The 23,603-nt window shown below is 37.1% G+C and overlaps 1 protein-coding gene across 2 annotated transcripts in view; it reads right to left on the bottom strand.

Moving 5' to 3' along the window:
* GLRA3 (glycine receptor alpha 3) overlaps positions 1-23,603 on the bottom strand; it is a 199,553-nt gene that overhangs the window by 61,290 nt on the left and 114,660 nt on the right. For both annotated transcript variants that reach the window (XM_023252660.2, XM_023252661.2), the window contains exons 4-5: positions 18,812-19,035; positions 7,472-7,554 (exon numbers count right to left, since the gene is read on the bottom strand). In XM_023252660.2, coding sequence (XP_023108428.1) covers positions 7,472-7,554; positions 18,812-19,035 — 307 coding nt within the window. The remainder of the gene's footprint in view (positions 1-7,471; positions 7,555-18,811; positions 19,036-23,603) is intronic.

Below are 23,603 nucleotides of genomic sequence, written 5' to 3'. Positions count from 1 at the left end.
TTTTAAGTTTTTTTATGATTCTTTGAATGCTCTATTATTTCTTTTTCATCTTCTTGAATAAAAGGCTTAGCTCCATGGTTGTTAGTATGAAGTTCTTCTTTCTTTCTTTCTTTCTTTCTTTCTTTCTTTCTTTCTTTCCTTCTTTCTTTTTTTAATAAAAGATCCATTTTATTTTACAGGATTTTGAGCTCAACAATCTCCTTTATTTCTTTAAACAAAAAGTCACTTACTAAATGCTATCGGTTTCCAGATCTACCATTGCATAGTAATATGTAATAATTATTGGAATATAATTTATAGCAACTTTATATTGTAGTTAGTCATATTGCATTTTAGAGAGAGATCACAGTCCATAATGTGTTGATTTTTAGGAATTGATTAAAGCTTCCTTTGTGGCTTTTGTAATTGTAACATTTTTGTAAATGTTCTTGCATGCTAAAACAATGAGTTTCTCTTTATCTATCTTTAAATGACTTCTGTTCCCATATTTATACCTGTGCTTTCAAGTAAATTACTGATTTGTCTATTTTTTTAATTGTAGTTCTGCCTGCTTTTGCTTTATGTATTTGGAAGTCATATGGAAGATGTTTTTATAATTATTACAGCTTCTTTATATATGATTTCTTTATCAACATGTTACTCAAGCATTTGTGTCCAATAATTTTTTTCTATACTTATTTTTTTCTGATATTGAAATTATTATCTGGGAATTTTTTAAGAAACATTTCTAGATACACATTTTTTTCTGTCTTTTTTCCCAAATTTTTTTTGCATAATGGTTTTAAATTTTTTTTTTCAACGTTTTATTTATTTTTGGGACAGAGAGAGACAGAGCATGAACGGGGGAGGGGCAGAGAGAGAGGGAGACACAGAATCGGAAACAGGCTCCAGGCTCTGAGCCATCAGCCCAGAGCCTGACGCGGGGCTCGAACTCACGGACCGGACCGCGAGATCGTGACCTGGCTGAAGTCGGACGCTTAACCGACTGCGCCACCCAGGCGCCCCGCATAATGGTTTTAAAAAGCGTTTAGTTGACAACACATTGTTGGGTCTTAATATTTGTTAACATCTATCTAGTTTGAGAATCCCTATTTTGCTATGTTAATTTAACCTTTGCATTTGTTTTAATTATGGTAGCACTGAAAGCTATTTTTGCTCTTTTTCTATGCTTCCTCTATACTATATTTTCATTTCTTTCATTTTTCTCCTTTCCCATTTTCTAGCTAATGAATCAGTATTTTTTAGTTCTGGCTTGAAAGTTATTTATTCCCTTTCATGCTACCCTTGGCTTATACATTTATTTATTTATTTATTTATTTATCTCATCAGTTTCTATCACAGGACTTCTCTTCCCCAGGCCTCTTCCTGCCCACCTCTTTCCAGTAACTTGCTTCTCCAAATGCTAGGAATTGTGTGTCACCCAGGATTTTATTTTATTTTATTTTATTTTATTTTATTTTATTTTATTTTATTTTATTTTTTTAATTTTTTTTAACGTTTATTTATTTTTGAGACAGAGAGAGACAGAGCATGAACAGGGGAGGGGCAGAGAGAGAGGGAGACACAGAATCTGAAACAGGCTCCAGGCTCTGAGCTGTCAGCACAGAGCCTGACGCGGGGCTCGAACTCACGGACTATGAGATCGTGACCTGAGCTGAAGTCGGACGCTTAAGCCACCAAGCCACCCAGGCGCCCCTCATCCAGGATTTTAAATCCAAGTCATGAATATACACTTTTAGGGGTGTGAGGTCATTGCGAATTTAGACAAAATATACTTCTCTGAGTATTTTATTCACTTTCAGCACTGCTCTTCCCTTAGTCACTTTCCCTTTTGTGCTAACAGTATCCATGAACATATACTTATCATTTGTAGGAAGAACACCTCAACTGGTCCTCCAGGTCCTTAAAAACAGGGACTTTTGTGCTTTACGTACGTTGTGTTGTGTGGAATATGATACTTCATAGATATTTTTCAACTGACGCTTAGATGAATGAACATTGCTCAGGTCACTTAAGACCGTCCTGACCAGTGACAGACATTATTGAACATTCACTGAATTTAAGAAACGTGGATCATTACAGACAATTAAAACCTTTGCCTTTACTAAATGGGTAATGGTAATTAAGGAGGGCACTTGTGTTGAGCACTTGTGTTGTGTTACATGTAAGTGACAAATCACTAAATTCTACTTCTGAAACCAATAGAAAGATAGATACATAGATACATAGATAAAATCACACTGAAGCTTTGGCAACCCCTCTACCTGACACCATACACAGAACTCAATCCAAGATTATTAAAACAAAACAACACACACACACACACACACACACACACACACACACACACACAAACCCTTTGCCTTTGGGGCACCTGGGTGGCTTAGTCGGTTGAGCATCTGACTTCAGCTCAGGTCTCAGGTCATGATCTCACAGTTTGTGAGTTCAAGCCCCCACATTGGGATCAACTCTGTCAGACTGTCAGCACAGAGCCCGTTTCGGATCCTCTGTCCCCCTCTCTCTGCCCCTCTCCCACTTGTGTTCTCCCACCCAAAAAATAAATATTAAAAAAAAAAAACCTTTGTCTTTAAATTATGTGTCCTTTTTGCTCGTTTTCTATGCCTCTCAACCCAATTTGCTTTCTTTTTCTCCTTTGCAGTCAGAATTCAATCAATAAAAGACACTAGTTTCCTTATAGCTCTTGCTTTCTGCCAGATTAACTTGTCACTTTAAACAGTTATTAGAATAAAAAAAAAGTGAGTGATTGCTCTAAAAGAGTTCACGAAAAGTATCTTGAAGGATTTGACTTCAGTAGCTTCTGCTTTGACAAGATTTTCTTAGCATCTGCTAAAGAAGTTTGATAAACAGTATCTCTGTGGTGAGCTTGATTAATGTTTAATAAGGGAGCAGGAAGTGTTTAATGACATGGGAGGCAAACGATTCGTTCCTGATAAAGGAAATACGAAACAAGAGGGAGGGGGCAGGAGGCTCTGTTTTCCCACTTAGAGTTTTTGATTGATTTGGAAATGTTCTGGGAAAAGCAGAAACAATGAAAGGTCCTGTTATGTCAGCTTTTTGTTCTGCAAAATAGCCCGGTATGCTTTCCTTACTCTAAAAAAGAAGTTCCTATGACCCAGTTATCCCTCAGGCACTGTACTCTTTCCCATCTTTCTTTAGTAACTAACATTCACGGAGTCATAGATGTTACTCACCACTCCCACTTTCTCATCATGGACTTAAAAAAACACATAGGGGCGCCTGGGTGGCGCAGTCGGTTAAGCGTCCGACTTCAGCCAGGTCACGATCTCGCAGTCCGTGAGTTCGAGCCCCGCGTCAGGCTCTGGGCTGATGGCTCCGAGCCTGGAGCCTGTTTCCGATTCTGTGTCTCCCTCTCTCTCTGCCCCTCCCCTGTTCATGCTCTGTCTCTCTCTGTCCCAAAATAAATAAAAAACGTTGAAAAAAATTAAAAAAAAAATAAAAAAACACATAAAACTTCGAATCCAGATTTGACCCTCACCATCCTAACCACACTTGTCTTTGTCATAAATAACAATGGCTCTGTTTTCAGTTGCCTTATTTATTTATTTATTTATTTATTTTGGTAGCATTTGATGCTGTTAAACAGATCTCAGGAGTTTCTTTTGAGATCGAATGATACTGATTTTGATTTGCTATCTAGGACCATCCCTTGACTGGAAGTCCTTCCAACAACCTCTAAATGCAGGCATTTCTAAAGGGTCCTTTCTTCTTTGTTTCCCTCTCTATCCTCCTTCAGAAATTTTATCTGACTGTTTGAACCACTTCCTATATGGCTTTTAATGGTGTATCCCCACTTCTAACTCCTCCTTTTTGGCTTTCTATAGCTAAATTCCCCAAACCTCGAATATATGAAGATGAGATTTGTTAATATTCCCTTCCACATTTATTTTTCATCCTACTTTTTTTCTCTGTTAATATTTCCAGTATGATTCTATTTACCTAAGCTCTGAGCTCATCTGCTCCTAGAGACTCTGCTCCATTTTGTGTCAAAGCAAATGAAGGGTGGTAGCCTTTTGCCGCCCCCAAATATGCCACGTTAGCACAAGGATTATTTTGAGCTAAAGATGCTTGAAAAATAGCCAATGCCAGAAGGACACTCTAATCCCCCCCTCCTTTTTTCCCTGAAAACGGGAGATAAAAACTCTCATGTGAAAGATGTGTTCCCTATACCAGGAAAAAAGAAACATTCTTCAGTAGGGAATCAAAGCCCAGAGAATTCTGTACAGACCTCGTTAAAATAATTCTTATCTTCTTTTGAGCTTCCCCCACATAGTTTAGTTACCTTTGCACAATGGCCTCTCCTTGTTCAACCTGCTATAAAACATTTAGGTTTTGCCATTTCTCAGTCTTCATTTCATTCTGAGGAATCCCACATTACATAAAACTTACATTAAAAAAATTTGTATCCTTTTCTCCTATTAATCTGTGTTATGTCTGTTTAATTCTCAAGCCCAGCTGAAAAAGGATAAGAGGTTAAAGATAAAATTTTGCCTCCCTTAGAGTATCAACCTCTATTGTTTCTACCTTCCACATCATCCCCCTTTGTCCCTACTTTTCTTCTCTCTTTTTTTTTCTGAATATTATAAAAACTTCTTTTAAAAAAGATGTTTATTTATTTTTGAGAGAGAGGGAGTGGTAGTGGGGAAGGGGCAGATAGAGACGGGGACAGGGAATCCGAGGCAGGCTCTGTGCTGACAGCAGCTAGCTCAGTGTGGAGGTCAAACTCATGAACTATGAGATCATGACCTGAGCTGAAGCCGGACATCAACCAACTGAGCCACCGGGCACCCTATGAAACGTTCTTAAATAACTGTGGTTCATTTGACTGAGAGAATTTTTAAGAACATTGAAAGCATAATATTGAGCAAATCCTTTTCTTGCTCCTAACTCTTGAACTGCTCCTCCTGCTTATTGGATAATGACAAGTGAGCATGAGGCAGGCTGAAGGTTAAAGCACAAGCTAGCACCCCCAACCCCAGGTGGGATCTGTGTGCTATTCCTCAAACACTCCTGGCTGCCCAAGAACAAAGAAAAGGGGTTAAAGTGCTTGCGGGAAACTAAGGCAAATGGAAAATTAAATTCCCTTACTGCCTATAGCCCATTGACAAGTCCTTGAGACTGGCAGAGTGACCTCCTTTTAGGAGCTCAGCTGCCTCAAGGATGACACTTTGCTGGGGGCAAAAGAGAACCTTAGCTTAACATTATCCCAACCTGGAGGATCCTGTAAGTCAACTTCCTTTATCTCAACTGCCCCAAGATATATGCTGGCAATCATACTCCAAGCTTATGGCCCCAGATATATATCTAAAGGATCTCATGACTGAGGTAGTATTAAACGGTAATAAATGGTGTTTCCCTAGCAACAGCTAGACCCTCAGGGTCCTGGAAACGTGTTTCCAAAATTCGTTAGAAACTTACTCTATCCCTGACCCCCTCCCAACCTGAGGGTATACAATGAGTTACTGGTCATGACCCCATGCAGCTCTTCCTGCCCATGGGTCCTGTCCCCTTGCTTTAATAAAATCGCCTTTCTGCACCAAAGATGTCTTCAAGAATTCTTTCTTGGCTATTGGCTCTGGACCCTATGAACCCCCCATCACCCCAAAACTTCATCAGGTAACATCCAGCATGTCTGGTTTAGTAATTAGGGCAGTCATTTGTCTTAGATATTTTGCATATGATTTTTTTCCTGATACCCTTCTATGTACCTCATTTTGTTTGCAACCAAGATACAGAATCAGCCTATCCTCAAAATGCCTTCATGGTATCCACTGCTCTACTTCTGGGAATCTTTTGTTGCCCCTCCCCATTTAGATCTCTAAATAGCACTCCTAACTAACTTTATTCCTGCGAATGCTTACAATTTAAGAACTATTTACAAAAGTAATGCATTTAAATTTAACCAGAAGGAGTTATGAATAAAGAAAGAGAGATTTCCACTTTCTTGCTTCAAGAAGAGACATGGCCACATTCCCCCATGAAGTAGGCTCGCCATCTAGTGACGGATCCACCACACTACAAACCTTGCCTCTGAGGCCGGCAAATCTGGAGACCCACCTTCAAATTCTCCTCAAGGAATCCATCAGACAAACTTTTTCTCCCCCCCAATATGACACAGTACCACATAAAAAAGATTACACAATGATTCCTTTTTTATGGTATTGAACACTGAAAAACAATTAACTTTGGGCTGATTCTTTTTCTTTCTGTTTTTTTTTTTTTTTAAGTTTATTTATTTTGAGCGACAGAGAGAGCAGAGGAGGGGCAAAGAGAGAGGGAGAGAGAGAATCCCAGGCAGGCTCTGTGCTGTCAGCACAGACCCTGATGCGGGGCTCAGACTCATTAACCATGAGATCATGACCTGAGTTGAAACCAAGAGTTGGAGGCATGACCGACTGAGCCACCCAGATGCCCCTAAGTTTGGGCTGATTCTATAGATAAGTTCAGAGAAACAGAAAAACTTGAAATTTTTATATGTTAACATTAAACAGTGATGTACATGGATCCACTTTGCAAGACAAAATTTAAAGGAATGATTGTAAGCTTGGCTAAATCTCTGATAAAGTGTGAGAAATTTTCCTTCTTCTGAGATAACATATATTACATACCCAGCAGAGTATACTCTGAATAAATATTAGCTGGGTGGTGGCAAAACGGTTCAAAGTAAGCATAAGCTTGGGAACCAGATGGTCTGCTGTCACCACCTCCATAAATTGGAACACAATACTCAAGCACTCAAAATGGCCACTTTGACATATGGAAACATGGGGACAGCAATATCTTTTTTGTGAGTATTGAAAATAACATATGCAAAAAAAAAAAATAAAAAAAATTAAAAAAAATTAAAAAAAATTAAAAAAAAAGAGGTTAGAGTGGGAGAGAGCCAAAGCATAAGAGACTGTTAAAAACTGAGAACAAACTGAGGGTTGATGGGGGGTGGGAGGGAGGAGAGGGTGGGTGATGGGTATTGAGGAGGGCACCTTTTGGGATGAGCACTGGGTGTTGTATGGAAACCAATTTGACAATAAATTTCATATACAAAAAATAAAAAAAATAAAAATAAAAAATAAAAAAATTTGAAATAAAAAAAAGAAAATAACATATGCAAAATGCTTGGCCTATAGCAAGCACTCAAGGAAAAATGGTGGTTTGTCTTTAATGATTATTATATTTTTTACCTTTGGTAATTTGTATAGGGGTATGGCTTTTTTTCAAGCCTAAAAATGTTATTCCTAGGTCCTCAATTTATTTATAATAGTATAGACTGCATGTGTTGATAGACATCACTTTCAATATGCTGTGAAAGATAACATGCCTGTTTAGTAAATATCTGACAAAAACAATTACAAAATTATAAATTACATAATCCATTAAAATTTATATCTACTACACTTTTTAAAGTGCTCAGAAAAAGTAAGCTGTTCATACTTACAACTTTCCAGTTGCATTATACATGTTTGCACGTCCATTGGAAAATTCTTGAGATCCATTGGACAAGAAAGTGTTAATGTCAATCTGAAAGAGTTCAAAGTAATTATTTTTAAAAGTAATTTATGATATCATACTACTATTCTGCTGTTCAGGGTACAACTGGGAAACAATCTTTGGTGAATGACTAACAAGTATCCAAATAAAATTATTCCAGCTTGGGTATGTTATTTACTGTAGAATAGCTAGCTGTACCTTTATATAAATCTGTCTTTCAGGGAGGAGAAAAGCTATATATTTAAATATCCAATCAAATTTATTTATTTTGATCATTCATTTATTCCTTTACAGAATGCTATAGATGTCTACCTACTAAAGATCTATATTTCCAGAAAAGACCCTCAAAAAGATATTTGAGTGGTTTCTATAAAATTAATACCAAAATGCCGAAAGGCATAGTTCCCAAGATCACCTGTATAGTATATTTAAGGAGGCAAGTATATCCGGGGAATTGGAAGAACAGGGTGCCGAGAAGCAATCCTATGTGACAACTTTCAGTTGGTCATCTTTGTAACATTGAAGAAGTGGTCCATAAACATGCAGCAGTAATATCAGAGGAAAAAAAAATCTCCGAATCTAGAAGACTTGAAAGTTCTAGGTGTTAAGAGTCTTTTGCCGTAGGACTAGGGGGTTTCACCAGGTCTTACAAGGGTCAAGAAATCGTCCTCTAGAATATGTGTGACATAATCCTATGTTCACCAAAACAAACTTAGAATTTGGCTTCGCACAAAGTGAGATGACTGGATGGCACAGACCAGCATTCTGCCCACATTTCCCTTCCAGAAAGTATTTGCATGTTGGTATTCCAGATAATTCATCACTCACAAATATATATATATATATGTATATATATATATATATATATATATATATATATATATATACATATATATATATATTATCGGGAAAGTATATTATAAAGGTAATCTTTTTTTTATATTTTTTTTACTGCTTACTTATTTTTTGAGAGAGGGAGAGAGAGACAGAGCACAGGCAGAGGAGGGGAAGAGAGACGGAGACACAGAATCTGAAGCAGGCTCCAGGCTCTGAGTTGTCAGCACAGAGCCCGATGTGGGGCTCGAACCCACAAAATGTGAGATCATGACCTGAGCCAAAGCTGGATGCTTAACTGACTAAGCCACCCAGGCGCTCCAATGACAAAAATAATTTTAAAGGATTACCAAGTATTTGTAGTTCTTGGACCAGAGGAATAAAACAAACAAACCCAAGTTTATTCAAATACAGTTCTTACCTGAGAACTCTCTAGCCGGCCCCTTTCTTTAAAGTATTCCCATTGAAATTCAGCATGTCAGTGAGCATTTCAGGTGGATATGTTTGTCTAAACTTTGTGACAGTAGGTAGATTATTTCACCTCACTATATTTCAGAGTTCTTTGGTCCAAAATGAATGTAGCAATAGAACTTGCTCTGGAGAAACCTTGTGAACATATATGACTTAATACATGTAAAGTGCTTAGACAAGTTTCGTGACACATAGTAAGCACTCAATAGATATCAGTTATTAAGGATTACTAGTATATTCTACTGCTCCAGACTGCTCCATCTACCCTTCCCCAGAATTATATATGATGGGCGAAAAGATGGCTGAATGAAATCACGCATAAAACCTATTTAAGCTTTAACAAGAAATAATCAGCAGCACTACTAAATGTAACCACGTTCTCCAAACTGGCATTTTCATGTAGACCCTGGACATAAAGTTATAATAATGCATGTTCTACAGTGAATACTCTTGGTGAGGTCCAATTAACATAATTTGAGAGATATAAATGGACAGACATGTGAAGCTGTTGAATTTTTTAGAGCCCCAGGAGGATTATTTGACGATCCCTTCAAGTCAGAGTCCCTAGCACACTAAAATAATTCATACCGTCCACTCTTCAAAAGCTGTTTTCTCCTGGCTCAGCTAGGTTAAGCGATCCTGGAAGTAGGATCCTGTAGATCTACAAAGTTCTCTCTTCAAAAGGCAATTGTAAAATCAGGTGGACACAATGTTCTCTGTCTTGCGATGGGGCTTATTAGAAGTGTATGCACAAGTATATTTTGAACACATGCACATTAATTTTCCAAACTTCCAAGGCTCTCTGGACGTCCAGTTTCAAATGTTGGCTTGGAGGATTAATTCTGTGACCTTTTGTATGAGAGTGAATAGCATTCTTAGAATCTTTTCCAAGCTCTCACCATGCATGTGATGTCAAATTCATATCCTGGCTATTTTTTTTGGCATAAAATGAGAAACATTACATAATTCTTTTAAAAAGAAGGGCTTGAAAGGAATTACTTGGCAAAGAAAAACACACTTTGTAGAACTTCTGTCATAAATCATATCCTGAAAAACATCTGTTTATTGACATTCCTTTGTTGAAAGTACTGTACCATGATGTCTTTAACAACATATGGATTAAAAAAATACATGTCAATTTGGTGGGTGTGATTCTGAATTTCTTCATTAAAACATGACATATAAATTAAAGATATGTTCTGACCACATCAAAGGAAAACTAAATCAAAAGGCAATTAATCACATTCTACTGTTTTGGAAATGAATATCTTCTTGTGTAAGAGAGGACACTAGGTTCTCTTTCTGAGACAAGACACATAAACAGGATATGGTGTTTTTTATTTTCTCTTAAAAAGTCTTGGCTTAGTGAAGTAGTAATGTTAAAAAAGATGACTATAATCTATGACTTTAATCAGCTGACCTGATTAAAACTGAGGTATTGTCCATTTTTGAATAAGCATTGCCTAGGTGTCTATCTCAAACATTAAGTAAGTATATATAGAAACAATAACACATCTTTTCTGACTCCGTTTTTGGCTCTTTATGAAACTGATAAGTATTTTTAAACATTTTTAATGTTTATTTATTTAATTTTATTTAAAATTTTTTTTAATATTTCTTTATTTTTGAGAGAGAGACAAAGCACGACCAGGGGAGGAGCAGAGAGGGAGGGAGACACAGAAGCCAAAGCAGGCTCCAGGCTCCGAGCTGTCAGCACAGAACCTGATGCGGGGCTCGAATGCATGAACCGCAAGATCATGACTTGAGTCGAAGTCAGACACTTAACCGACTGAGCCACCCAGGTGCCCCATACTGATAAGTATTTTTATTAGTTCCTAATATTTCTAATTTACTTTTATAAGAATAGCTCTTGACTAATTATAGGTTTTGCAATATTGTCTATAATACCATAATAGGTAATATATCTATTGTACTCACTATGTAGTAGACACTATTTTATTTTATATTTATTTTATTTTATTTTATTTTATTTTATTTTATTTGGTCTTGTCTTGTTTTGTTTTGTTTTGTTTTATTTTTGGGGGGGTATGATTTTTATTAATTGGTTTTCTTTTAACATATCTTTTTTTTTTTTTTTTAGTTTCTCTGTTACTCTTTTTTTAATATAATCTATTGTCAAGTTAGCTAACATACAGTATATACTGTGTTCTTGCTTATGGGGTAGATTCCTGTGATTCATCGCTTACATACTACACCCAGTGCTCATCACAGCAAGTGCCCTCCTCAATACCCATCACTCCTTTTCCTCTCTCCCCTGCCCCCACATTAACCCTCAATTTGTTCTCTGTATTTAAGAGTCCTTCTGGATTTGCCTCCCTTTTTGTTCAAAACTACCTTTCCCTCCTCCCTTCCCCCCATGGTCTTCTGTTAAGTTTCTCAAGTTCCACATATGAGTGGAAACATATGGTCTCTGTCTTTCTCTGACTGACTTATTTCACTTAGCATAATACCCTCTAGTTCTATCCACGGTGTTGCAAATGGCAGGATTTCATTCTTTCTCATTGCCAAGTGGTATTCCATTGCATCTATAAACCAGATCTTCTTTATCCATTCATCAATTGATGGACATTTGGGATCTTTCCATGATTTGGCTATTGTTGAAAGCGCTGCTGTAAACATTGGAGTACATGTGACCCTATGAATCAGCACTCCTGTAGCCCTTGGATAAATTCCTAGTAGTGTTATTGCTGGGCTGTAGGGTAGTTCTGTTTTTAATTCTTTGAGGAACCTCCACATTGTTTTCCAAAGTGGCTGCACCAGTTTGCATTCCCACCAACAGTGCAAGAGGGTTCCTGTTTCTCCACATCCTCACCAACATGTGTTGTTTCCTGAGTTGTTAATTTTAGCCACTCTGACCAGTGTGAGGTGGTATCTCAGTGTGGTTTTGATTTGTATTTCCCTGATGATGAGTGATGTCAAGCATCTTTTCATGGGTCTGTTGACCGTCTGGATGTTGGAAAAGTGTCTATTCGTGTCTACTGCTCATTTCTTCACTGGATTATTTGTTTTTCAGGTGTTGAGTTTAGTAAGTTTTTAATAGATTTTGGATACTAACCCTTTATCTGATATGTCATTTGCAAATATCTTCTTCCATTCCATTGGTTGCCTTTTAGTTTTGTTGATTGTTTCCTTTGCAGTGAAGAAGCATTTTATCTTGATGAGGTCCTAATAGTTCATTTTTACTTTTATTCCCTTACCTTCGCAGACATGTGGAGTAAGAAGTTGCTGTGGCTGAGGTCAAAGAGATTGTTGTCTGTTTTCTCCTCTAGGGTTTTGATGGTTTTCTGTCTCACATTTAGGTCTTTTATTCATTTTGAGTTTATTTTTGTGTATGGTGTAAGAAAGTGGTCCAGTTTCATTCTTGTGTATGTTGCTGTCCGATTTTAAATACTTTACATTATTTCTCAACTCACTTATTCCTTACTACAAGTTTATAAGACAGATAAACTGTATTATCCTTATTTTAGAGATGAGGAAACTAACAGGTCAGCTCACCTGACATTACAAGGAAGAAATTATAGAGCTGAATTTACAACTCTAGGAGTCCAGCTCTAAGTACCTCTTAGAACTTTAACCTCTAAGTACACTGCCTTTCAAAGGCATTGAAACATTTTTCATGAAAATGAGTTCTCTAATTAATATGACTTTTCAAATTTTATATTTATATAATGCAAGAAATGATATATTTCAGTCAGTATTAATTATTACATTTAAAGTAAAAGATAGCAGGGGCACCTGGGTGGCTCAGTTACTTGTGTCCAACTTTGATTCAGGTCATGATCTCACAGTTCGTGGGTTGGAGCCCTGCGTCAGGTTCTGTGCTGACAGCTCAGAGCCTGGAGCCTGCTTCAGATTCTGTGTCTCCCTCTCTCTCTGCCCCTCCCCTGCTTGTGTGCTCTCTCTCTTTCTCTCTCTCTCAAAAATAAGTAAATAAACATTAAAAAAATAAAGTAGAAGATACATAAATAATTCTTTCAAAAAAATCAGAGAAATGTAATTAAACTTTAGAAAATATAAGGAATCCCCCCATTAATTTTATATATTAACTTGAGTGTTTTGGTAGTTTCTTATGATTCTATAAAGGTCAAAAACTTTCTGGAGAAATTGGATTGCTGGAGCACTAGAAGGGAGATTCTAACTAGTGTTCTAATCTGGAATTTGTTGTCATTTGATTTTAGAGATGATTATAAAGCTTATCAATCCACCATCAGTGAAATCTCAGTATTATTGATGGTTACTTAAGGAAGCTGATGTAAGCTAAGGACCTCTTCAGAGAAATATGCATAATCACACACATGCAAAATTCTTCTTACAACAGCTATTTTATGGTATTGTAAATTGATTACCCTTGAATAAACAACATCTTTAAAAAGCATCTGTTGATAAGTTTGCCTTTTCTAGTAAAAATTAATGTTCAAAAAATACATATTGTATAAGTAAACCTTAATTCCTTTCACAACCGAATTTCAAAGAAAGAGTGATTATATTTAGTTTATTTTTTTAATTTTTTTTAAATATTTATTTATTTTTGAGAGACAGAGAGAGACAGAGCATGAACGGGGGAGGGGCAGAGAGAGAGGGAGACACAGAATCGGAAACAGGCTCCAGGCTCTGAGCCATCAGCACAGAGTCCAATGTGGGGCTTGAACTCCCAAACCATGAGATCATGACCTGAGCCAAAGTCAGATGCTTAACCGACTGAGCCACCCAGGAGCCCCCGATTATATTTACTTTAAATGAAAGTTGAAATTGTGTTAGGATCTTTGGCAAGTCACTGTGCATAACATTATTGATATAAAATTTCTTCCCATTATTTGATTTTTTTAATTTAAAAAAAATTTTTTTTAACGTTTATTTATTTTGGGGACAGAGAGAGACAGAGCATGAACGGGGCAGAGAGAGAGGGAGACACAGAATCGGAAACAGGCTCCAGGCTCTGAGCCATCAGCCCAGAGCCTGACGCGGGGCTCAAACTCACGGACGGCGAGATCGTGACCTGGCTGAAGTCGGACGCTTAACCGACTGCGCCACTCAGGCGCCCCATGATTTTTTTAATTTTAATTTTAATTTTATTTTTTTTTCAGTATATGAAATTTATTGTCAAAATGGTTTCCATCCATTACTTGATTTTTAATGAAAATAATGCTCCTGTAATATAAACAGTAAAATTGGATGAGTACCTATTAGTATGTATTAGTAAAGTAAGCAGTAGATAACTTTAAACTGCCTCTGATGTGCTTCCATTATTTTGTGAGGATTTTGCCATCCTCACTTTACAATTGACAAGATGGAGACTTAGATTAATAACTTGCAAGTGTCCATACAGTGTTCATTTACAGATTCTGGAAAATACCAGAACCTGCACGTTTGGGGAGGGGTATTTTTTTGGGGAAGATAAAAATGACTTCACTGTCTATTGTATGCCTAGAACTCTGCTGGGTGCTTTACATACATTATTTCAGGCTCAAGGTAATCAGTATTTTCACTATCATGCATATATGAAAAATGAGCCTTTCACAACCAGAGACTTGCCCTACATCACAGCTGGTAAATCAGAGAGCCGGGACCTGGCTTGGGAGAGACAGTCCTCCTTGGACGTCTTGCTGGGTATGTGCCAAGACTGCAGGCCCTGACTATTCTTTTACCTGAGCCATTTCTCAAGGTTGTCCATACAGCTGCTAATTTTGAGAGATGAGACCATGTTGTGCCTTTAGACAAAGAGAAGGCTTGCTTCCAGCTTGCTATAAAGCCAGTGGATCCCCCAAACTCAGTGTGCCACAGCCGTGTCATGGACACAGAGTGTGCGTGATACCCCTCAGTGCCTGGCTCATCACCCCAGTGAAATTTGGAGGGCAACGGAGCAGTTAGGCAAATTCGCTGATGCTTGTGTTACTTGCTTACAGTGAGTAATACATTCGTTTGTCTCTGACTCAGAGTCTTGCGTCTTCTGTCAGCATCCATAAAATAAGTGAAAGGCTAATTTTGTAAGTAGAGTAAAACCAAATCCCAACTTTGACAATCTAAGAAAAGGCCATGTTTCTGGCCCCAAGGGCCTCACTTGAAAAGTACTCCATTTAAAAATTATCAATATAGGGGCGCCTGGGTGGCACAGTCGGTTAAGCGTCCGACTTCAGCCAGGTCACGATCTCGCCGGTCCGTGAGTTCGAGCCCCGCGTCAGGCTCTGGGCTGATGGCTCGGAGCCTGGGGCCTGTTTCCGATTCTGTGTCTCCCTCTCTCTCTGCCCCTCCCCCGTTCATGCTCTGTCTCTCTCTGTCCCAAAAATAAATAAACATTGAAAAAAATTTTTTTTTAAATAAAAAAAAATTATCAATATAATTCATGGATACCATTTAAAAAGTTCAAAGAGTATAGAAAGCATAAAAAAACCAGTTATATTTTTGTCCCACCCATCTTACCCCTGGTTCAGTTCTAGCTTCTCAGAGGCAGCCTTTCTTTAGATACTCCACTAAGATTTATAGTCATATATCCAAATTGCTATTATACTATGCTTGGTTTTTAAATTTGTAAAATTATCCATTTCCTATAAGGAAAAAAAATTCTTTTATACCACACTCCACGCACTTAACTCTCCCATAATACTCAAAATTTAGTTACATAAATATTTAAGCTTAAATTAATATTCAGTGCTTACGTGCTATGAACATGTAATTAGGTTCATGGTTACGTGTGGTAGTTTGCTCTAACTCTTGAGTAGCATGTTGTTTTCCTTAGTACTAATAATCGTCTCATCTTAATAGTCAACAAATTCCCTATCAGAGCTACAAATTCAACACACTTCCTATCAGAGCAACGAAGTCCCTCTCGATGGTTAATATAGCAGCTAATCTTTCAATTCCTTTTTTTCATGGGAACCTCTATTTTCTTCCATTCTTTCATTCTAATCAGATAGTAATCCTCTCTATCGATGTTCTGATTTTCATATTCTTTCTTTTCTACTTCTGTATATCTTGATATAACTTCTTAGGAGATTTCTTCACTTCATCTTCCAAATGCTCTACTGATTCTTTTCACCAAAGTGAAAACTTTGGTTTACTATTTGCTCCTGTTATGCTCTGAATGACTCCTTTTATTCCTGTCCTAGAAGGATCTTACTTCATGCATGCAATTGTCTAATCTACCTAGAGATGATTTTTTTTAATGGCCTCTTCTGCTCTCTTCATTTTCTCTTGAGTCAATACTTTTTCTTTAACTTTCTCCTCTTTTCTCTTTATTTTTCTCTGTATGTTTCTTCTAGCCTCTGCTTTTTTTTTTTAATTTTAGATTATTGTTAATATTATAGAATGGTCTCCTTTGTCTGTTTTTATTTAAGAACGAGGCAATAAAAACTATTTGGAACTCAGTTAGTAGTGGATGGTTCATTGAGTAATGGTCTCAACTGTAGGATAAAACATGGCTGCACAGATTTTTCCTTTGTGGTTCTCCAATTGTCAGCATCTATAGATCTTTTTCCAGAGGTGTATTCTTCTGACTACTACTACTCAATGAAAGAAGTTTAGAACTGGCTTTCAGCATTTTAGGGAGAACAAGAGTTTCACCATACAGTGTGCAAGCCTCATGTAATCTCTATTTTTTTTAGTACAATGACACATGATAGATGCCACCCATGCCTGAAGTCCCTACTCCTGAAGCTCTTGGCACGACCTCTCCAAGATTTTTTTTCTGTCCTGCTTTCTGCCCACTTCAGAAGGCAAAAAAGGCAATTTCTACTCTGAAGGACAAGTGCAAGAAGATCAGGAATAGAAATCTCAGCCTTTTGGGGCGCCTGGGTAGCTCAGTTGGTTAAGTGTCCTACTTTGGCTCAGGTCATGATCTCACTGTACGTCAGTTCAAACCCTGCATTGGGCTCTGTGCTGACAGCTCAGAGCCTAGAGCCTGCTTCAGATCTTGTGTCTCTCTCTCTCTCTGCCCCTCCCCTGCTCATACTCTGTCTCTGTCTTTCTGTCAAAAATAAATAAACATTAAAATAATTTTCTGAAAAAGAAATCTCAGTCTTCTTTCTACAAAGTTTAAATCAATTGTTCTCCTTTTATTTCTTTTCTAGCTCTTACTTTCTGAAGTCTGAGCTACCTTACATTTCTGAAAGTGTGAGGATATTATTTTCTTCCTTTTGGGCTCCCCCTGTTAGCTTAGGTTTCAGCTCTGTTAAGTCAGTTTTCACAAGTGCATTCATTTTGAAGCTTCCTAAAATATGTCATCATCGCTCATCTGTCACTGTCTTCTTTCCTGTTACTTTCATCCTCCTGTGTGTTATTGCCATTTTTACTCCTTATTCAGTTTATTTTTTGTTTTAGTAGGAAGTACAGATAAATGGATCTGTTCATTTATGGATAAATTCAATCAGCCAGGTCTGCCAGAACATTCTTTAAACAAGCAGGAAAGCCAAATCTGTCCTGAAACATCGCAGATGTTTCATTTGTAAATTGAGTGACAAATAGCACAACTCTTGTTAATAAAGAAACTGTTAGCCATTTGAAGACTTTAAAGTCCTGTGAGATTTCTAAAAACAACTCATAAAAGATGAAGTTAGTCTGTTTATGTGAGCCAGAGTATAACAAACAAAAACTAGGAGCCTGATAGACATCATCTGTTTCATCTGAACTCATACTGAAAGACAAAAGATGCAAATCAGAATCATTTCCTAACTTTCCCCAAAATATCACAAGAATGTAAGCAATCTAGGGGTGCCTGGGTGGCTCGGTCAGTTAAGCATTTGATTTCGGCTCAGGTCATGATCTCATGGTTCATGGGTTCGAGCCCCACATCAGGCTGTGTGCTGACAGCTCAGAGCCTGGAGCCTGCTTCAGATTCTGTGTCTCCCTCTCTCTCTGCCCCTCCCCTGCTCGTGCTCTGTCTCTCAAAAATAAATCAACATTAAAAAAGTTTTAAAAATTTAAAAAATGAATGCAAGCAATCTGTAATGAATTGTCCATATCCAACAAGACTTGATATAAACAATGAAATGTCCATGTATAAACTACATAAAGAAAATAATTACGGAAGTTTTAAGATAATCATTTATTTTAGAATATTTTTCAGGTGTGACACAAATCACCACATATATCCTTTCAAGTTGTTATTTATTGAATTTACACTTATTTGATATTTAATAGACAAAGTTGATGAGCTCCAAAGTTCAGTAGTCAAGAAATTTTAATATTAGTGTTTAAGTTTTGGTAATAATTATTGTTATGCTTTGGTATTCGTTTTTAAATTTTTTTTCAACGTTTATTTATTTATAGGACAGAGAGAGACAGAGCATGAACGGGGGAGGGGCAGAGAGAGAGGGAGACACAGAATCGGAAACAGGCTCCAGGCTCTAGCCATCAGCCCAGAGCCTGACGCGGGGCTCGAACTCCCAGACCACAAGATCGTGACCTGGCTGAAGTCGGACGCTTAACCAACTGCGCCACCCAGGCGCCCCTGGTATTCGTTTTTAAAAGCGACATAGTTTTCTTAGAAATGCATAATAAATAAAATCTAAATAAGATCTTTTCTAAAGGATGAACAGAGAAGCCCAAGGATATTAAAACAAAAATACAAATACCTGACAGATAATTTATGGAAAATGAATCCCAAATGAGCAAATCCAAATATTCCTTCACTTATAAATATTTAAAGAAAGTATACATTCATAAAAATATAATCACAATGTATGAATCATCTACCATTCAATTTACCTTTAAACTACCCACCAATTTGGCTGATATTAAGAGGCTGTTAAAAATATAGATTTTTCGAGAATTATACAGTTCCTAGATCTGGAACTTGGGTCTATTATTGGTGATTAGACACATTTGGGAAATGGTATAATAGAGGAACTCAAGCAGAACAATGGTAGCCCTTACTCAAAAATCTCAAAACATTCATAAAAAGGAAAAAAAGAAAGAAACAATAACACTGCATTTCACTGGAATCAAGTATTTTAAATCTATGACTCACCTTATTGAGTAAAGAACATTTCCATTCTTGAAAATTCTTAACAATTTATTGTCTGTAGTAACTTCATGAAAGTTGGCACCTTTTTCATTGGCAAAGAACAAATCAGGTTTCCAAATGGAGTCCAACATGGAAGGGTCTAGGTCTAAAGAATCATCAGGGTATTCACTATATGCAAGGCGAGGATCGTTCCACTTCTGACGAAGGAAGATATTGACTCTGTAATCCTATGACAGAAGAAAGAAAGGGGGGAAAAAACCTGCTTTAAAAACTTTAGAATCTTATGTGTTATTCTTTGGATGCCTCTGAATTTTAGCAAAAGCCACTGACCTCCTTGTGAGCTTTCATACCTCACAATCCTCACTCATTACCACTGACAAGAGTTGTTTAAGTTACAAGGCTTTGCCGATGTTTTAGTGATCTAGATGTCTCTAAAGAAAAGGCCACAGAGGAGTACACTTTTATCATGCCTATATTTTGCCATCCTATTCAAATTTAACTTGGTTTGTCAGAATAAAATGTTAGGTTGCTATTAGACACTTGAAGTAAAATATTTTCAGCATCACATTTATTTTCTAGAACCATTTCTTTTCGTAAATATCCAATAGCATCCAGAATGCATTTAGTGAAATTTTCTTGAAAGCTGTCTTCTAAAAGTGACTATATATACTTTTTTACAATGAAGACACATTTCCTCATGTTTAATATAGCAGTGAGTTCCATGAAACAGGTGATTTGGGAAAAATAAAAGGTGATTTTGAAATAAGAAGAGAATAATAGAGGATATTATTGCCGGTAATCCTTTAAGAAGATTTGGCTGAAGAGTTTTCCCAATTAGACTTAAAAAGTTAAGTTTTAAAAGGGGAAGAGTCAGGGGCACCTGGGTGGTTCAGCGTCCCACTTTGGCTCAGGTCATGATCTCATGGCTCCTCAGTTTGAGCCCTGTGTTGGGCTCTGTGCTGACAGCTCGGAGCCTGGAGCCTGCTTCAGATTTGTGTCTCCCTCTCTCTCTGTCCCTCCTTGGCTCATACTCTGTCTCTCTCTCTCTCTCTCTCTCTCTCTCTCTCTCAAAAATAAACATTAACAAAAAAGGTGGGGGGGAAGAGTCAATGACTTCAATCAAATTCTTGCTCACAATTTCTGGACTAATGTATAGAATGACAAAGATTGATAGCCAGTATATGGATATAAGCACCACCTATGACTTTTGAAATGAGCACATACATTTTAGATTTTTGAAATGAGCAAATAAATTAAACATGTAGATTTCATTATAAGCAGGAGTAAAGTGAACATTTTAGGAAGGTTTTATTTCCATGGAATATAGCCAAGGCTGGAGATATTCAGAGAAACTGAACACCAGTTTTCATCTATTTTTTTATTCTTTGAATAACAAATTACCAGGTATCAGAATATGTAACCAAGCAATCACAAAGAACGTTTCCATAAAATCAGGTCTGGTAGATTGCTTTCTCTCGCAGGGAGGTGAAACTCAGAGTAGTGAATGTTATAAATCTATATGTTCCCCGGGGCACCTGGGTGGCTCAGTTGGTCAGGTGACCAACTTCGGCTCAGGTCATGATCTTGGAGTTTGTGGGTTTGAGCCCTGCGTCGGGCTCTGTGCTGACATCTCAGAGCCTGGAGCGTGCTTCGGATTCTGTGTCTCCCTCTCTCTCTGCCCTTCCCCTGCTCTTGCTCTCTCTCTGTCTCAAAAATAAATAAGACATTAAAAAAATTTTTTTTAATAAATCTATATGTTCCCTTGATCATTATTTGCACACCGAAACCCTTATCTTCTAACTGCAACTGAGGTTACATACCAGATAATATTTTTTTCTGCTTGCTAGGTACCCCATGTATCTTCCAAAGTGACAATGGAACAGAGTTCACTTTGGCTTTTTACCACAAAGTTCACGATAATGTGGAAATCTCACCAGCCACAGGATCTGCAGAACCTGTAAATGGGGATACGTGAACAAGCTTCTACCAGCCAAAGACAGGCCACCCTCTTTTCGCCTAGAATTCAGAATGCCAAGGAGCAGAGCTCCATGGTTGGCGGCCAGTTCTTGCATCGCTTTGCTGCTCTGAAGTTTGTGCTTCAGCCCTGACTACCACCAAAGGAATAATTTCCCTCTGTCTTAACCATAGGAGAAGATGAAAGCAACCCCAGTTATAATGATGCCTGCCAGGAAAAATAACTGACAACTAAAGAATTTCCTTGGGACTGATTCTTACAATTATATGCATAATTGAGAATACGCTGCAAATGTTCCTCACTGTGAGGCTAAAATAAAAGTACTTTTTTTTTTAATGTTTTATTTATTTTTGAGACAGAGAGAGACAGAGCATGAACGGGGGAGGGTCAGAGAGAGAGGGAGACACAGAATCTGAAACAGGCTCCAGGCTCTGAGCTGTCAGCACAGAGCCTGACGCAGGGCTCGAACTCACTAACCTTGAATCATGACCTGAGCCGAAGTCGGACGCTCAACCGACTGAGCCACCCAGGCGCCCCTAAAAGTACTTTTTAACTGCAGTGTATACAGTAAGATTTGGCTGACTCTCCTTATCCTATGCTATTGGTTTCGTGGTAAGCTTTATAGACACAATCTCAGATCTTCCTGAAACACTTTTTGCTCTAAGACTGAGTTTAAAAAAGACATCAAGTATCCTTCAGTTTCTGTTTCTAAATCACACAGGGCAGAAACCACCTGCCACCTGTCACCAAGGCCAAATGTTATCTTACATCCATTGTGTTCTTTCTGTGAATAACCAGAAATATCTTTGTTTACTAACATATTTAAGTCTTTGTTTAGGACCGGGGTCTAATGAAAAACTCAAAAATGGCCATCTCTTGATGACCTAGAAACTAAGCTTTTAACAGTTCTCACAGTCCGAGTTTTGACCTGCCTGCAAATGAACATTGTGCTGGGAAGCTTCCCCATTAAACAACCAAATTCAGCATTTTGACAATAAATGTTTAAAGCTGATTCCTCATGGCCAATGTATCCCATTTACACTAGGCAACCATTTATATTATCCGTGAGTCTTGATCACTTGTGAAAATGTGCAAAGGGTAAATAAAATGACATAGTCAAATAATGCACCTGAGAGAAGTCCTCGTAACTCAATTTGAAATAACTTGCCCATACTAAAAGAGCAAAAATAAAGAAATAAAGACACAGTTTTGCAAAATAGAGATAATGGATGTGTATCCAGCACATGCAGAAAAATTTAAAATAGACCCACTAAAGCCAGCTTCAAAGTGTGTAATAATTCTTTGGCTATACATAAAAGAAAGACTGTTTTATTAATGGAAGTTCCTCTGTTCACCTGGGCTATACTTCTATAATGGTGAAAATGTAGAAAGGTTATACGCAAGTAAAAAAAAAAAAGGACAACGATAAAAATGAGATAATATATATTGAGAATGAAATAAATATTTGTATCTCACATTGCTAAAATCTAGATATGCACTGAATTCATTCATAAGTCATATAAGGCAACTGAATTAACTTTCATATGGAACCATCAAATTTTAGGACAAAGACATTTAATGATTCTTTTCCCTACAAACCCCTTTTGCAGTAAACCCTCCAGAAGCTAATTTTATTTTTTTCATCATTTTTCATGCTACATAATAAATGAGTGATTTGTAAATATACGCTATACTATAGTAATATATTATTAATATTTTACAGTAACAGTGGTGAAATACAGCCATTATTTCATAAATTAGAAGAAACACTAATCTTGACCTTTCAGAAGTCAAAATTTATTATTACTATTATTAGAATAGAATGATACACATTAATAACTTTAATTTTGTAAGAGAATATCTTGTTGACAAAGTTATATACCATGTTTCATTTTGAAAGTAAGTATCCAATCAAATGTACTTAACTTTCATGTGTATGTCACATAGTAAATAACAGGCCCAATATTTAAAATTCTTACACTATAAGGCACAAAAAAATAATAATTCAATTATGCAAATATTGTAACATTTTATATACTAGACCCAGAAGTAAATCTTCTTGGGATCAAATCTCAGCTCTCCCAGTGAACAGCTTTCTAATCTTCCTATGTCTTGTTTTTTCCTCCATAAAATAGGGATGGTTACAACAGTACTTCCCCTGAGAGGGGTGCTTTGAACACTGGATTGATCCACACAAGTATTAGGACCACACTTATTAAATATTAGCTTTTCGATCATCAAAATTAGAATTCATATTAAATAGGAATTTGGTTGTATTTTCGGTTTATAAATTAGTTTTTGAAATAATAGGCATTTGGGACAGATAATTGTAATGTTGAACCTGGTGACTAGTATCTTACGGAAAATTTACAAACTCTTATGATAAGCTTATCATCAACTTTTTGTATTAACTTTTGCATTTCAACATTTATGTATATTTGTATTTCCTGTCTGTATTCAATTGCCCCTCCTCCCCCTGCCTCTATAATTTGTTTGTGTTATAAAGCCCCTTTCCATAATGTCAAATATAGCTGCTTACATTTCACTCTGTGCCTGATGTTATACTAGGTGCTTCATGGATTATTCCTACTATCCTCATCACAAATCTATGAGGTAGGTGTTATTATTTGCCTAGTTTTACAGATGTGGACTGTGGGACAAAGATAAGCTAACTAACTTCAACGTGATTACTGAGCTACCAGGTGGCGGAACTGTAATCCAGACCCATACATTCTGGTTTCTGAGCTTTGAAGAATACATTGCCCGCGTGATTTAGTGCCAGTCATGACTGCCTTGTATGCACACCAAATGTTTTGTAAA

The sequence above is a fragment of the Felis catus genome, chromosome B1 (assembly GCF_018350175.1).
Source record: "Felis catus isolate Fca126 chromosome B1, F.catus_Fca126_mat1.0, whole genome shotgun sequence".
In the NCBI taxonomy this organism is placed as follows: Eukaryota; Metazoa; Chordata; class Mammalia; order Carnivora; family Felidae; genus Felis; species Felis catus.
This window is presented reverse-complemented; position numbering and strand designations above follow the sequence as displayed.